The following is a 17,172-nucleotide window of genomic DNA, read 5'->3' as shown; positions in this document are numbered from 1 at the left end:
TCCTTTTGGGGGGCATTTTCTTTCAAACCACTACGTGTGACTTATTCCCAGCTTGGCCAGTGCTACCATCTGACCTGTTATCTGAGATAGTTAAAAGAAAAAGCCATCTCAGTGTGATCCCCTTTCCCCCGTGCATTCCAGTAAAGATTTATGTGCAGATCATTTCCTTGCTAAGGCGAATAAAGACTTCATTTTGGCCTCATGAGGCCATGTGTTCTCTGAAGGAGTTAGCTTGCAGCAGTCAGTGCAGTAGATGGTACAGTAGGCATGCATGCCAGGCGCTGGGAGCCCAGTGGCACCATGTGCAGCTTTGTGCCATGCTCATGTTAGCTTTCATGTGAAGGTGTGGCAGATAAGTTGCCACTGGGTAGAGTTATGTCATGTGTACCTGCTCTGTCTGCATGCCCTCTGGCAGGAAAGTTGAGAACACAGAGTCTTGGGATGTTCCTTCTGAACTCTTAAGCAGGATTCACAGGCTCATTACTTACCTTTCTGTTGTAGGGATAAGCGGCGGGCTGCTTCCCGCCACCCGGCTAGCTTTACCCGAAATAATTACACGGAAACTGTATTCTTTTGAATGCTGCTTGGCCCATTAATTCCAGCCTCTTATTGGCTAATTCTCACATCTTGATTAGCCCATTTCTAATAATCTGTGTAGCACCATGAGCTGGTGGCTTACCAGGGAGATTCTTAACCTGCATCTGTGTTGGGTGGGAGAATCATGGCGACTGCCTGACTCCTCGGCTTCTTTTTCCCAGCATTCTGTCTGTCTACTTCGCCTACCTAATTTTCTGTCCCATTAAAGGGCCAAGGCAGTCTCTTTATTTAACCAATGAAATTAACACAAAACAGAAGACTCTCCCCCATCACCTTTCTCATGCCACTTGTCACGTTTGAAGACGACTTGAAGCACCCCGACCGTATCACAGTTTGTTAGCTCTGTACCTGCATTCATTCGCTGTTCTGAATCTTTGTTGAGCACTTTATATGAGCAAGTAGTGTTCTGGGTATTCGGGATACAGCAGAGGACCAGATCCTGGCTCTGTAGAGACGAGACAGTTTATCAGCGTATGGTATGTGCCACACACGTAGCAGGGAAGAGCAGAGTGTCCATGGTGGCAGAGCGCAGATGACATCCTGTCTGTTGGTCTGCAAGATTGGGTTTATTTAAATGACACACTTAAGTGTGACGACACACCATTTTGTTCTTAGTGGGAGGAAGACTCAAGGCCAGGGAAGCATGTGCAAAGACTCTGAGGTATATGCATGTGGTGTGTTCATGTACGCGTGTGGTGTGCTCGTGGACATGTGTGTGCTGTGCTCATAGATGCATATGCTGTGCTCGTGGACACATGGGTGTGTGTGTGGTGTGCTGGTGGGCACATGTGGCGTACTCGTGGACATTTGTGGTGTGCTCGTGGATGCGTGTGCTGTGCTTGTGGGTGCCTGGGTGTGTGTGGTGTGCTGGTGGGCACGTGTGGTATATTAGTGGACACTCGTGGCATGCTGGTGGACGGGTGTGGTGTGCTCGCAGAGCGTCAGGAGATGGATCCATGAGCTGCAGGTAAGGCGAGTGCCTGCTCTGGGCCCAGAAAAACCGCTGTCTTTGGCCTTGAACACCTTCCCCTTCCACTGTGGCTGAGTTTAGTTTGCTCCGCATGCTCCCTGATTATTCTCTGTTCTTCTGAAAGACAACCTCTTTCTATTGATTAGCATGTGCCTTTAGTCCCAGCATTTGGTAGTCAGAGACAGGAGGATCTCTGTGAGTTCCAGGCCATTCTGGTTTATATAGTGAGCTCCAGGCCAGCTAGGATGGTGTGTAGAGAGTTGGTGTTAAAAATCTAAAAGAGCAAAAAGAGGGGCTCTTTTATCATGTTAATTATATGCATGTTTCTACACAGAGACCCGTGTTTATCTCTTCCCTTCCATCCACTGCAGTCCTGCACAGTCTACTGCTGTTGTGCTATTTTACCCCAGGCATTGGCCGGCAGTGACCTAGGGGCCAAGTTCTACCCACCGCCTGCTTTCTACAAATGATATTTTTTTGGAAAACAGCCTCACTTTTTTGCTCATGTACCAGTTATCTGCACTGGAGCTGCAGTGGCCAAGTATGTGCACCACAGACTTATGGGGTCCGCAAAGCCCGGGTACATGCAGTCTGACCCTCAGCAGTTTCGCTGCCTCTGCTCCAGGCTTCATGCTCTTCCCTGTTCATTTCAGCTGTTGCTTGGCAGAGCTAGCGTCTTTGTTTTCAGAATTGCTTCCAAGTCTTCCTTTAGCCTGCTGTACTTTTTTCCAGGGGTAGAAGATGGCTGTAGGGGTGGGGGTAAGGATGGCTGTGGGGTAAGGATGGCTGTGGGGTAAGGATGGCTGTGGGGTAGGGATGGGGGGTAAGGATGGCTGTGGGGTAAGGATGGCTGTGGGGTAGGGATGGGGGGTAAGGATGGCTGTGGGGTAAGGATGGCTGTGGGGTAGGGATGGCTGTGGGGTAGGGATGGCTGTGGGGTAGGGATGGCTGTGGGGTAGGGATGGCTGTGGGGTAGGGATGGCTGTGGGGGTAGGGATGGGGGGTAGGGATGGCTGTGGGGTAAGGATGGCTGTGGGGTAAGGATGGCTGTGGGGATAGGGATGGGGGGTAGGGGATGGCTGTGGGGGTAGGGATGGGGGGTAGGGGATGGCTGTGGGGGTAGGGATGGCTGTGGGGGTAAGAGGGTGGGGTAGGTGAAAAACTGCAGGACAGGCAGAATAGGAATTTGATTGCTTTTAATTTGTAGTTTACTGAAGGGAGAAGCCATTGCTTCATAATGTTGGCATTTTCCCTTCCAGAAATAACCATCTCTACAATTATGTTTTTCACTGAACATGACTGTTTCTGCATTTGTTTCACAGTTTGGAGTTTATTCCTATGTGTATTATTGCTTTTTGATGCTATTATAATTGAGATATCTCAGTTATATTTTACAATTGGCATTATGGTAGGAAGGAAGGGTTGTGTTTACTGTGCATTTAAATTGTTTCTCATCGTTACGGATATATAAAGTATTAGAAATTAAAGTGTTGTTTGATGGTTATGTCTGAACTTAACCCGAAATCACGTGATCCCTGATAGTGATGTGTCGGCAAGTGCTGCAGAGTTCTGATCTACAGTGGTTTAGTGGAGTGGTCTGAGCCCTCCCTTCCCTTTCATCTTGCACAGATCACAGCAAATGGTAATTAAATCAGACGACATTTTCATACCCAGTCAGCGTTTGTTGGTGGGTTTGAAAATACCCAGAAGATAATTTAGGTGAGGTCTTCCTCAGGCAGGCGGGCTGTGCTGTGCAGAGCTGACTGTGGCCTTGCTGTGGACTCTAGAGAGCCGCCGTCACCTGCAGCCAGCCCACCCCGCTCGCTGTGCAGAGCCTTTGGGTCCCGGAGAACAGTTGACTTAACCTTGCATTTATCCTTTGGAACTGAAAGAAGAGCCAGAGATTTTTATGAATCTGTTAGTGCTTTCCTGAATTTATTCTCTGTAAAGCGTTTGATCTTTACCCTGACATCTCTGCCTTAAGGATATGAAATCTATTTTAGATTTCAAGGTCTATTACTTGCCCTGAGCTTGGAACAGATGAACCATAAATCCAGTATCTCTTAACCTCTGTGAATTTATCTTTTATTGCTATTTTTTTTCCTGCTAAATTCATGTCTTCTTAACTTAGGCTATGAAACTAAAAGACTATTGGTGTTATTGGTTTCGTCTGTTTTTCCTTTGCCTTTTTCAGTGCGGTGACAACCTCGCGGTTGTGGTAGGAATTGGGTATGGAAATGGGTACTTGACATGGCATGTGACTTGTGACATGGAACCTTCTCTTGACTTACATAGACTGTAGTTGTAAGCTGTAAGCATTCCTGTGTCTTTTTCTGTGTGGAGATTTCCTGCCACCACACCGCTGTGTCTGTCTGTCTATACTTCTGTGCGTATCAGTGCTGTTATAGGTTGAGGAGAGGTGTCAGGCCCCTTGCTGCAGTCACAGAGTTCTGACTTCGGGATCTTTGATAGGTCTTTGGAGTTACACCTATGTAAATAGAAACTATTTCCTATGGTTGCTTGGTGTGGAGTTGGTAGTTTTAATTGAGTATTCCAGGCATTGTGGTTGGGGCCTGACCCGTCTTGGCATTGTGTGGACAGCCAGTTGCTTGGTTTCATTGTTATAGCACTATATAGGGTAACTTGTTTTAACTAAAACCAGTGGACTGGCGATTTGGACCAACGTCTAGACCCCAGGGTTGGGGTGTGAAGCACAGTGTTGCTTTTGGCTTACACTCCTGGGGACTGGGTTGAGTGTAGAGGGGAGAAGGTGGGTGTGGAGTAGGAAGAGAAGGATTTGTGGGCTGGTGTGAAAGACACTCAGAAGCCGGGGCAGGGTGTATTAGCATGAAAGTGGGGTCTCCCTGTGAGGGTAACCTGCTTCTTCTCTCGTGCAGCTTCCATCTTTAGTACAGGAAAGGGGAAGGTTGAACAACCTCAGTTTGTGTGGGCATGCTAATGCAAAATCTGGCATGGGCTGAACAGCAGGCTAGTGAGGTGACGTATGGTGGCCACAGGGATGTGTGCTACATGCGTGCTGGCCTTTGACATGTCCTTTCTGCCTTCCCTTCTGTTGTCCTCAGTTTCAAGACAGTCCATGGTCTCAGCCTTGGTTTCCGGTTGGGGTCTGGAGCAAAGTGATAAAGGAGTGTATAGGCCTGCTTTCCTGCTCTAAACAGGATGCTGAGATGTTGTGGTGTGGGAGTAGTGTACTTCAGCTCCCCGCTGCCTCTTGTAGGCCTGGTGAACACCATTGTTTCCGGCTTGGAGACTCTGTCCATTTTTATTTAGATAAACATGAGGAGGTATGTGTACTGAGCCCACACATGCACATACGTACGCTCTTCCCGTGTGTGCCTTTCTTAGCCTTTCCCGTGCAGGTGTGTGAAGTGCGCCATCTGGATTGACCCTGTGCCATTTACCTTAAGCATGACTGGATTACTCAGGTTCAAACAGTTAACAGGGGCCTTAGCTTTTGTTTGTTTGTGTTTCTAAGATTGGATCTTGGTCATGGCCCCAGTGCACTGGGATTTCAGGGGATCACCACCGCGCCTGGCCAGGAGTCCATCTTTCAGTTCTATTGTAGATTCTAGACTGCAGTGACTGCTCGAGCAGTGCAAGTGTGCATGTGTGTCATCTGTTCCTGTGTCCCCCTGTGCATGTCAGGGACATCTTGTTGCCTGGCTCCCTGCCCTGCAGGGCTGCCCATGAAAGGATTCCTAGGGCAAGGGAGCCTTTTTGACAGATTGAGAGTAATGGCCCATGGGTCCAACCCAGCAGACAGCTCACAGGGTCGCATCTGACCCTGGGAGTGCTCTGTGCAGCTGGTGCATGTGCCCAGTGCTAGCGGTGAAGTGACTTAGAATGGTGTGACCCCAAGAGGGCCTCTTTTAGGCCACTTTCGATCTAACACGTGTGATTGGAAAGAAATGGAATTAGTGTTAATCCTGCTATTTATAAAATATAAAAATACTTACTGATACTTTTTCAAATATCAAGTTATTATTAACCTTTCAGCTCCTTTCTATAGGCTGCATATGTGGACATACTTTATAAATCTTGTCTGCGTGTGTGTGATGCTAGGGATTGACCTGGGGCTTCATACGTGCTAGGTCAGGTTCTACTGCAAACATTTGACGTGGGAGATTTCAAAGTCTGGTAGTGCGCTGCAGTTTTCTGTGCCGGGTTCTGGCATGGAGCAGCCTCCAGAGTCTCTCATGCCTGCCTTAGCATGTAGTCCCGAAGTGGTTAGAGGTGGCACATGGATGCTCCTTAGCTTGGGGACTGCTTCCTCAGGAGTGTGACTTTTCAATCTGTGGTGTTTTCTCCTGTTGTGGGGCCTGCAGGTCACTGCACACCACCTGTGTTGTGCCCCCCCCGCCCATAAGGCCATTCTTTCTCTGTGTGTTTAAGGGAGGTGGAGGGGTAATGCCTGTGACAGATAGTACTGTATAATCAGCCACAGAAGAAATATGCTGTAAGGTTGCAAAGTGCCAAATATTGGGACACCATTCTGTCATTTTTCTGGCTGCGAGTGTGCTTATCATAACAAAATTCCGGGGGAAGGATGGGAAAGGGAGCCCATTTCCTCGGAGATCTGAGCCATTTTCGATTAGCATGGCTCCTTTGAGTTCCTGACATTATTTATATCTTCCAGGGAAATGCAGGTTGGCTGCTGGCAGGATTTCGCAACTCCTGCAGTATTCTCTTTGTACCTTAGAGTTGACATGAACTCCCATGACCGTTAGCGTTTGGTTGCAGATGGGACTATGTGGTCAGAGCTGGTTCTGGGGACTGAGTCAGTAGTTCATTTGTTGTTTACCTGTAAGTATCCTGCTACTCGAGGCACCGAAACAACTGCTTACGTTTACTTTTGAGCTTTTGAAATTTCTTACTGTCTGAGAACCAGCTAACACTGATTTCTTTTCTCCCTTTTCTTTTAAAGACTTTCAGCTGAACTCTCATCTCTCAACACTGGCAAACATTCATAAGATCTACCATACCCTTAACAAGCTAGTAAGTCAGTCTTTAAAGATACAGTTGCCAGCTTTGATGTGGCCGCTTTGGGCAAACGCTTTTGATAAAAGAATTTACGCTCTGGCTGTCAATCGCTTATGAGAATACTGAGTTTTCGTGCTTGCTGTAGGGTGTGCAGTTTCTTGGTGTTAACGATCATGTTTCTTACAGAATCTGACAGAAGACGTTGGCCAAGACGATCACCAAACAGGTAAATGCAAACACTACTGACTTTTAAGTAAGGATGCTGAGGAATCATGGCGAAAGGGAAGCTGTGGCCACAGAGGCTTTGAGTTATCCACCTGGTGCCCTCTGTTAACACGCCTTCACTGTTGAGGACCCCAGGCGAAAAGGCAGTCATGTGACAGTGCCTTCCCAGCAGGGAATCTGTCTCGAAGCTCTGGGCTGTGCTATTGCTCCCATTTCCTCAGAGGGCCTGAAGATTCTTTGTAGGTTTCAGGAGCAGGCCCTATGCTCACGCTGAAAGGCACTGGTAACGCAGCCCAAAGTTCTTCAGTTGCACAGCAGAGGTGTTTGTGTCCTGTGGAGGTCCTGAGAGAATGACTACTCCTGGGTATGGTGGGTGAGAAGGTTTACTGTAGATGAGAGGGAGAGCGTAGCCAGAGGCATCTGGAAGGGTCCAGAGTGACCACCTGACTGAAGTGGGCCATCACAGCAGAGGAGGGAGGAGAGAGGGACAGAGGGGAGCCAGGAGCAGCGGCCAAGAGGGCAAGAGGCCAACAAAGGGAGGTTATGGAGGAAAGAGCAGCTGAGGGAAGGACAGCCCAGCCCAGGCTCTGGCCTGCAGAAGTTTAGGGTAGGGAGGGTAGGGTAGGGTGTGACAGTGGATTCAGGGCCTGAGGGATGCAGGGAGAACCTGGTGACCACTTTAATAGGCACCTCAGCCTTTTGTCCTGGGTATGAGACCTAACACCGAGGGTTCCTGAATGGAAAAGTGAGTACCTGCTTCTTAAAGTTGTTCTCTAGACCTGTGGTTCTGAAGGAGGAAGTAGTGTTATGCTCTCCTCACTTCAGCCTCTTCTGTAAGTTTGGGGTATGGGCTCAATGTTTGCCCAGCTGACAGGCACCCAGCCCATGATGCAACTGACCAGGGCGCTGCCCCCTGAGAACCACTTCTCTAAGCTAGTCATGATTCTAAAGACCAGGACCATGCATGTGAACTACAGCTACAAAATTTGTGGCAGAAATGATTAAAATGTATTGTGAAATAGAAAAATTACTACAGTTCTAGGTTTATGGATTTGGGCTGCTGTGACAGAATACCCAAGAGTTAGTGACATAGTCACGTATGACTCTCGTTAGAGGCTGGAGAGCTAGTAACTTATAGTCACGTATGACTCTGGGTTCTAGAGGCTAGAGATCTAGTAACTTATAGTCACGTATGACTCTGGGTTCTAGAGGCTGGAGAGCTAGTAACTTATAGTTACGTATGACTCTGGGTTCTAGAGGCTGGAGAGCTAGTAACTTATAGTCACGTATGACTCTGGGTTCTAGAGGCTGGAGAGCTAGTAACTTATAGTCACGTATGACTCTGGGTTCTAGAGGCTGGAGAGCTAGTAACTTATAGTCACGTATGACTCTGGGTTCTAGAGGCTGGAGAGCTAGTAACTTATAGTCACGTATGACTCTGGGTTCTAGAGGCTGGAGAGCTAGTAACTTATAGTCACGTATGACTCTGGGTTCTAGAGGCTGGAGAGCTAGTAACTTATAGTCATGTATGACTCTCGTTAGAGGCTGGAGATCACTGTTCTCCCTGGTGGCCTTTTGCTGTGTTCTATGTTCAGGAGAAGAGGCACCTTGCAGGATCTTTTCATGAGGTGGTTCTCAGTCGTCAGGGTTTCAGCTCTTGATCCAGTCAGCCCCAAAGACCCCAGCTCTCCATCCCAGTACCCTGGGAAGTGGACGTCAGCATTTGAATTTTGGAGGGTCGCCTTCAGGCCAGAGCTTGTTGAAGAAATTTGAATGGCCCCAAAGTGAGTGGTGTGGAACTTGATGGCTTTGGATTTCCGAGTCTCCCTCTTTCCCTAGACCTTTGTTGAATGTTGTTTTTCCCCAGATGTTTTTATGCATGTATACATGTTTGTGTGTTTTGAAACATCCATGGTATTTAATTTTTCATTTAATGGTAGATTGTTGGCATGTAGACCTTACCCACATCATCCTTCCAGATTGATTCAGAGCTGATTGAAATATAAGCATAGGAAGGACCTTGAAGAAATAGTCTGTTGGCGTGCACTGACTTTACAGTACTCCCTGGGTACAGACAGACACACCTGCTGTGTACTGTACACCAGCCCATGATGGAGACAGCTTCCTGCTCTGCTGGGGAGGGAGGCATCTCAGAGTAGCTGGGCTCTCTCTCTGCTCAGGTTCCTCTCTCTGCATCCCCAATTAGACCAGGCAGGGGAGGATGGGATGGGGAACAGACTGTGCCAGGTGTGTTGAGGAGGTCAGGGGCAAACATTTTCAGTAGCACGTTATAAAAGGATATGTTCTCTTTTGAAATTGCTGCTTAATTGTCCAATTCATGGACATATCATATGTTCTCCAGCTTCCTGATGAGCGTTTGTGCTTGGGTTTAACTCTCAGCTATTTTCAGTAATACTGGAATAATATCTCCAGGGTCAAGTTCATAATTAAGGAAAGAAACACAGCTTTCTACTTGAAGCTGTTGGTGGTCATGAAGATTTTTTTGACTTAACAGTTGGTGGTGGTGTTTTAGTTTTTAAAATAAGATTTTGTATTAGTAAGACTCTAAGATTGTCTTAGCTATGGTAACAACACATTTCTGATTTCTGAATATTATATAGTTAATTTTGGAGTTTAGATTTAAATGAGTAATGGTTACTATGGAAATTTCATATCTAAATGTTCAACTTAAAAATGACAATATAATAGCTGTAGGTTTCAATTAAGGAAGGTGACAGAGGAAAGAGTGTTTGTTCTGGTCCCCAGCTGTGTCTGAGGGCCTGGACAGTGTCGGTTGGTGCTCATGGTGTGTGTGTGTACTCTGTGCATATGTGCGTGTGCTCATAGAGTGCATGCACACTCATGATGTGTGTGAGCATGTGTGCTCATGGTGTATGTGTATGCTCATATGTTTTGGTGTGTATGCTATAGTATGTATATATATATGGTATATATGGTATGTATATGTATATGTATGTGTGCAGATGTATACATGGTACACCATGTGGGTGTGCAACGAGGGGCCAGAGGTTGACGTCAAGATGTCATCACTAGCTTCTCTACCCTATTTTTTTTTTTCTGATATCGGGTTTCTTTGTAGCTTTGGAGCCTGTCCTGGAATTAGCTCTTGTAGACCAGGCTGGCCTCGAACTCACAGAGATCCTTCTGCCTCTACCTCCTGAGTGCGGGGATTAAAGGCATGCACCACCACTGCCCAGCTCTGTACCCTATTTTTAAAAATAGGGTGTCTCACTGAATCTTGAGCCCACTGGTTTTGGCTAGCCTTGGTTGGGCAGCAAACACCCAGATCTGACTGTCTCTCTGTTCCCCTGGGGCAAAGGTTGCAGGCACGTGCCACTGCGGTCATCTTTTTATGTGGGTGTTGGCAATCAAACTCGGGTCCTCATATCTGTAGGACAAGCACTGTACCCATCAAACCATATCCCTGGACCAGGGCTTGGGTACAGTCTGTCGCCACAGTTCCACATCTGCCCGTGGCATCTGTTGTGTTTCCTACTCTGCAGCATACACTGTAAAACTTAGAGTGGAAAATGAGAGAGGCTTGGAGACAAGCAAGTGTGTTGTTTCTTTCAATGTCTTGGCCCACCAGGAGTCTGAGCACCTACCATACCATAAGCATTGTGTGCGGGAGAAGCCAAGACCATGCCAGAAGGTGGGGCATCTCATCCCCTGCCTTGTGCTTCTGCTCTTCCACAAGGGAGCTAGGGAGGTGAGGATGAGGAAGAGCAGCTCTGAAATAGAGAATTGAATTAACAAAAGGAAAACACAGAGCGGGGAGCAAGTCAGAAAAGTGATTATGCGTACCAGAGTCAGGGTTCCTTAGAGATAAAAGGAAAGGAATTCCATTTGTCATAAATAGCAGGAAATTTTGTTCTTTTAAAAATTGTCAGTTTTGCCAGGCGGTGGGGGCGCAAGCCCTTAATCCCAGCAGTTGGGAGGCAGTGGCAGTCGGATCTCTGTGAGTTCGAGGCCAGCCTGGTCTACAGCTCGAGTTCCAGGACAGGCTTCAAAGCTACAGAGAAACCCTGTCTCGGAAAACTTAAAAGAAAAAAAAAATACTAGTTTTATTTGAACAGGTAATTCACCCGTATGTTTAAGAAAGTGAAATAAAGTCCTAGGTACTAGTGAGATGTCTATGTATTTGTCAATTGACACTGTGAAGTCTCTGACATTGAGTGAGCAGCGCAGCAAACTTTATGGAAGCACTTGGTGGGGCAGAGTGAGCTGCGTGCAGTGTTGTGACATGAGACAGTGCCGTGGGACAGCAGGCTCACCAGCGTGAACAAGGCAGATTGAGGTGTGCGTTTTGAACGTGTGGTTAAGTTTGGACAAGTCAGAAACAGCCTTTGCCTCCTTTGGGGATGTGTGGGAGGACTAGTAATTGGGTCCATGAGTTGGTGGATTTTATAAGAGATTAACTCTAGCAGGGACTCTTGCTGAGGCCGGTCAAGGAAGATGATTGCACGAAGGGGAAAGGACCTGCTTAGGCATCAGTTCAGAATAGCATGCCAACTTCAACTGTTAGGAAAGCAGCAAGGTGGATAGATGATCCAGGTGACTTAAAGTAGCCTTTAAAACTTGATTTTCTGGGACAATACTAAAATAGACCTATTGAAAAATGTCAATAGTATTTTAAACTGTTTAATATGGGAAGAAAGACTATATTAATTGACTTAAATGAAAAGATAAAAAATAACTTGTTCTCTTAAAATACTAATCCCCCCAAAATAAATCAGAACATTCAGGTAAAAACCTTTATATACGATTGGGTTTTAAAGTTGTGTGTAGTGTGTGTGTGGTATGTGTATGTATGTGTGTGGTGTGTATATGTGGTGTGCAGTGTGTGAATGTGTGTGTGTGTGTGTGTGTGTGTGTGTGTGTATAAGGTGTATGTGTGGAGGCCAGAGAACTTCCTGGAATAGGTTCAAATCTTTTTTCCACCTTTATGTGAATTTGGGGGAATCAGACTCAGGTTGTCGAGTTTTCATGACAAATCCCTTTACTGGATGCACCATCTTGCTGGCCCTGAATTTTATTTTCATTGTCTCTTTAATGATTATCTTAATGTCATACCATTTAGAAGAAACTTGTGTCTGTAGTTTAGCTTTTTGGAGGCTGAGGCAGAAGGATCCAGGGTTCAAAGCCAGCCTGAGCCTGTTTGGAAAGCTCAAGAGCTGGTGTGCTGGTCTGAGCAGAACATCTGCCTGGCTGGTGTGAGGTCAGGAGACCGCGCTGCCAGGCAGAGAGTGCTCTGTGACTGAGAGCTGCAGATCTGTGGCCTTGAGTCCCCTACCTGAAATGTCAGGTGGACTGTAGCAAAGAGGCCATAGGAGTTCTTGACTGTATTATATACTTTTGATTTTATTTCTGTAAAGATATAGTTAAATTAAGGTGAAGTATATATTTAAGCTTCGGAGCCTAAATTTATTGAGATAAATGAATTAAACTTGTAGACCACTCATTTAGACTTAAGGATTTATTTTAAGAAGCACTGTATTGCCAGTAAACGTGAAGTTAGCTTTGCTGACGAATGGGAGATGAGTCAGATGTGATGGTGCGTTATCTATCGTAGGTGTTCCAGGTATCTGGAAAAGTTCTGATTTTAGGCAGCTTGATTTGTGCATATTGTAGGGACTCATTCTGTAAATACTTCATTTCTGGGGAACTCAAAGTATTTCTTTACTATCATAAATTATTATATATAGGAATGAACCCAGAAAGAAACTACAAAGAAAGATGTAGCCGGGTGATGGTGGCATGCACCTTTAATCCCAGAACTCGGGAGGCAGAGGCAGGCGGATCTCTGTGAGTTCGAGGCCAGCCTGGTCTACAGAGCTAGTTCCAGGACAGGCTCCAAAGCCACAGAGATGTCCCTTTTTCCTTTCCTGTGTTGTTGTTGTTTTGACACAGTGTCTTGATCTTCAACTTGAATTGGCCTTGAACTCTCTTAGGTAGCTAGTGTTGGTCTTGCAACCTTTCTGCCTTAGCCTCCTGAGTGTTGTGTGCAGTCCGAGGTGATAGGTATTGACCACTCCTGCCCAAGATGCACGCGTGCCTGTGCGCTTTGCAAAGTCCTCGTAGGTTCTCTTGGCTGTGATCTGCCGGGCAAGAGAAGCAAGAGAAGGAGCAGAGGAGGCCGGAAGCAGGTGTGCAGCAAAACCTGTGTATGTTGTTGACTCAGGTCTTGTTGGGAAATTGTTCTTGTAAGTAAACATGCAAAACACTGCTTTTCTTGTAAGCTGGAAAGCTCTCCCTGGGTCTGTGTCCTCCCCACCTGTGCTGTGAAGCAGCTATGCAGGGGCAGACTTGGAGAGGGTTGACATGGCTTATTTGTGGAAAATGGCCGGTAATGGTTACTACGCCAATACTTAGAACAGAAGATTGGGAAAAAAGTCATGTCTGTCTCTTAACTAGGAGAGAAAAGGGTTGAATAAAGTAAGGTTCCAAACTCGAGAACATGAGTAAGGTCTACACAGGTATGAGATATTGATGCATGAAACTTATAGAAGAAAGCAGTCCTTGGTAAGAAAATTAGTTGATGTAAGGTGTTTGTGTGCTTACCCAAGATGCCCTGTTGGTGAAAGCAGACTTGGTGCTGCTGTTTCTAAAGAAGCCGGTGCTGAAGGAGCTAGTAAATTACCTTTTATTGGAGGAGACATTATTTTCAAGTGCTCATTTCTCATGGACTGAGGAGATAAGTGCCTTTTCCTGTGTTCTGTAAATACTGTGGGAGGGAGAGACTGCTGCCAGCCCAGATGCTCTTGGAAGGAACTGTCTGTCCCTCTGGTGTGTCCGTATCTAGGGTGGCTGAAGCCCGCTTGCAGTGGCAGGCATGTCTCAGTTCTGGACACTGTTTCGGGATCCATGACTAGGTAGTGCCAACGTTTTCCTTCTGCAGGCCTACCCGAGGCATCAGTGAGCAAGGATAGCATCATTATACATGCTGATCGTCTGCAGGAGCTCAGGACACTGCAGTGTTTAAATGCTGGAGTACATTAGTGTGGTTTGTGACCAGGACACTTACCTGTAGGGAAGGTGAATGAGTGTGTGGGGTGGTAGGCACCCCCTCTCCACCTCCACCCTCCCCATCCCCGCTCTTTCCCTCTTCTCTGCTGCCATTGTGAGAGGTAGAAAGAACTCTGTGTCTCTGAGGAACCTTCCACTCTTGGACAGATGTAGTTAGGCTCCAGGCAGGGTTTCTGGGTATGATATGCCTAAGCCTCCTGGATATCACGTTCTAGACTGAGGGAGCAAGTGGACTTTGATGCCCAGGGACTGTGCAGTTCCGGCTCTGGGCTTGAGTCCCTTTGGGACCCTGGAAGCATATCACCAAGGAAGTGCAGCGGGATGCTAGAAACCTAAAAGTGGGGTTTGGTTCCAGCTCACCACTGCTCACAGCAGGTTGTGATTTGGGCTGCTGACCACACTTGCCCTGTCTCTCAAGCCTCCCAGTTGACTGTGATCTGACCTCAGTCCATTTTCCTAGCTCTTTCCCAAATGTAGCTTGAGCCTTTGTTCCTCGCGCCGTGGCCCCCATGTGGCCGTGGAGCCACTCCTGCACCCCAGACTCTCCTCTGGCTTCTGGGACATCATAGAGGCCGTTACCTTTCTTTCTTAGCCCTTTGATGGCTGCACGCCCTAGGGCTAGGAGTTATAGAGCTTGAGGGTGATAGTGACTGATAGTGGCTGTGTCACCGACCACCAGTTCCCTACCCTTCACCTGCACACACCTACACGTAGTGTGTGCCATCGGGTGTTCGTTGAATGGGTGTTCATTCGCAAGAAAATTCTGAGATGGCCAAAGAGAGAGAACACCTTTCACATTCTTCAAATGATAAATGAAGAAGAGGCCTAAACTAGGCCAGAAGTTGCCCAGTCTACAGTTGAGTGTCCATCGAGGGCAGATTGCCAAGCCTAGCGTGCCTCCAGATGGATGTCCACAGCCTTTCAACTCAGGGGTTCTAGAGACTGTGGGAAGTCAGCAAAGCCTGCGCTGTGGTTTCTCCCAGCTGCTATGTAGAGAACTGTCGTTGTCCATTGTGCACAGGGTTCTTGTGAGAACTGATTGGCATGTCTGGGGCACTTATGCCCTAGTGGGGCATTTAATATCATCTAATGATGGTTTAAGACAGTGTGCAGTGAGACTGCCCAGATTTTACCGTTTCCTTCCTTTGCTGAGGCAGTAGTGCCTTCCTTCATAGTCCTTTTCGTTAGGGGTGAGTTATGCAAGGGTTAAAAATAGGACGGGCATCACCGTGTGTGTGTGTGTGTGTGTGTGTGTGTGTGTGTGTGTGTGTGTATTCCCACTATTACTGAATATTGTTAGATTTTCATGTCCTTTTCTAAGTTACAGTTAGACAAGCCCTGTCTGAGGTTGGCAGCCCTTTGCAAGTGACAGAAACAAGGAACAGTTACTATGAAACTTTGTTTTGAAGTCTGATTTCTGTCCACCCTCCCAGTCCCCCCCCCACACCTCAACATCCCTTGAAGCCTGTGTTAGTACTGGTGTGCTGATTAGTCTGCTTGCCGCATGAAGTGTGTGTATGTGTCGGCAAGACAGTTTGTCTTGAAGGAGCGTTGACACGTAAGAAGCAGGGCATCTCGGTGACTTCTGTGTGCGATCTTTTCAGTAAAGCTCCCTTTTACTTCTGTTGCAATGTGGGTTGGTGGGAGTAGTCACTTGTGTAATGGCAAGGTTTGTTTCTTGATAGAACGTTTTCTCAAATAGGGGCTGAAAAGTCATTTTCTCTCTGTAATGGTGTTGACTGATACCATCTAACCACTCACAGGGTAGGCAGGCCCCGGGCTTAGTTATTTAGCAGTGGCATTGTTTGGAAGTCGGTGTGTGCCATGCCTTAATTTTGTGTTGTGTGACTTTGTTCCGTAGGAAGCCTGCGGTCCTGCAGTTCCTCAGACTGCTTTAGTAAAGTGATGCCACCAAGGAAAAAGAGAAGACCTGCCTCTGGAGATGACCTATCTGCCAAGAAAAGCAGGCATGACAGGTAGAGTGCAGAGGCTGTCGATCCAGGTCCAGGGCGTGTGCATGGAGGTCACAGGACTTCATGCAGTGAATGCAAGTGCTGACTGAAGTAGTCTTTGCTTCTGTGGGTGATGCTTCAAAGTGCAGTTATTTAAGGATGCTTATTGGATGTCTTGGTTTGTAGAACTTAAAAAGAAAACAGGCAATTTGAATTTTCAGAAATGAGTTTTATCTTTTTTGGTTTTTCAAGACAGGATTTTTCTGTGTAGCCCTGGCTGTCCTGTAACTGCCTCTGTAGACCAGGCTGGCCTTGAACTCACAGATCAGCCTGCCTCTGCCTCCCGAGTGCTGGAATTAAAGCGTGGCCTTTAATTTTATCTTAATTATCCTCTGTAACCAGCATGGTGTCAGCTTCTTTACATTGACGCCTGGATGGCAGAGCCTGGGAAAGGCAGAGCCTGGGGAGGAAGCTTGTCCTTTGGAGAGGGTCTCACTAGCTACAGCCACAGGACCAGAGCGAGGCAGCTGTTCTGAGTGTCCTCACCCACCCAGCGCACCAACCACTCGAAATTTCTTCTCATATTGCTGAGAATTTAATGAAAATGGAAAAACAAGGCTACTTAAGTCACATTCAGACAAATCACGTGTTACCTATGATGATGCAAAAGACTGTTCAATGTTTTTCTTAGGTATCTTTATTGTTTTGCCTTGATCTTAATAAGTAACTTTTTCTTTAATCACATGACAAATCATGTCTTTTCTCCTTTTTTCAATTGTTCCCCGTTCCCACTCTGGGTCATTTCATCATTTCACGAGTGGGCTGCATTCCATCTTTAAACAGAGGGACTGGGATGATTTTTGTTTCTTTTCTTGCTGTGCTGGTTCATTTGTTACAGCTCCGTTGGGGGAGCAGAGACAGAGTGAAAAGGAAAGCAATGCCACCGTTGCTATCTCAGCAGAGATGTAACTAACTGTTGTCAGGAGGGTTCCTAAGGCCCCCACCAGCTCTCTTCTGACCAGTACTTTTCAGGTTTATGAGGCTAAGCACCGTGCATCAGGGAACCGATAAATTCTCACACTCTCGTAGCATTCTGTGCTATAATTTTTTTCAGTATAACTTGGTATGACACTAATGGACTATGAAGAAGCCAGTTTAAAAGCTGGCAGCAGTTCACGTGAAACTTTTGAGTTTGATTCTTGGCCTTTTATGAACTCTGTTTATATACCGTGAAGTTGCTACATTTTAAGTAGATAATTCAGTTTGTTTCTAGTGTTCACCAAGTTGGATAAGCTGTCACTGCGATCCAGTGATGGACATTCCACCGTTCCAGCCAGTCACTCCCAGCCCCAGGCAACCATCTTTCTACCTTATGGGATC

At 46.7% G+C, this 17,172-nt stretch overlaps 1 protein-coding gene across 5 annotated transcripts in view; it reads left to right on the top strand.

The window, feature by feature from the left end:
- The window catches only part of Dcun1d4 (defective in cullin neddylation 1 domain containing 4), a 75,140-nt gene that overhangs the window by 19,707 nt on the left and 38,261 nt on the right, over positions 1-17,172 (top strand). For 3 of the 5 annotated variants that reach the window (XM_075943084.1, XM_075943086.1, XM_075943087.1), the window contains exons 2-4: positions 6,513-6,583; positions 6,755-6,794; positions 15,702-15,816. In XM_075943084.1, coding sequence (XP_075799199.1) covers positions 6,513-6,583; positions 6,755-6,794; positions 15,702-15,816 — 226 coding nt within the window. Of the gene's footprint in view, positions 1-6,224; positions 6,392-6,512; positions 6,584-6,754; positions 6,795-15,701; positions 15,817-17,172 lie in introns of those variants that run through there. The other 2 variants (XM_075943083.1, XM_075943085.1) reach the window with 2 other exon arrangements.

Source organism: Microtus pennsylvanicus, chromosome 12, assembly GCF_037038515.1.
Source record: "Microtus pennsylvanicus isolate mMicPen1 chromosome 12, mMicPen1.hap1, whole genome shotgun sequence".
Taxonomy (NCBI): domain Eukaryota; kingdom Metazoa; phylum Chordata; class Mammalia; order Rodentia; family Cricetidae; genus Microtus; species Microtus pennsylvanicus.
This window is presented reverse-complemented; position numbering and strand designations above follow the sequence as displayed.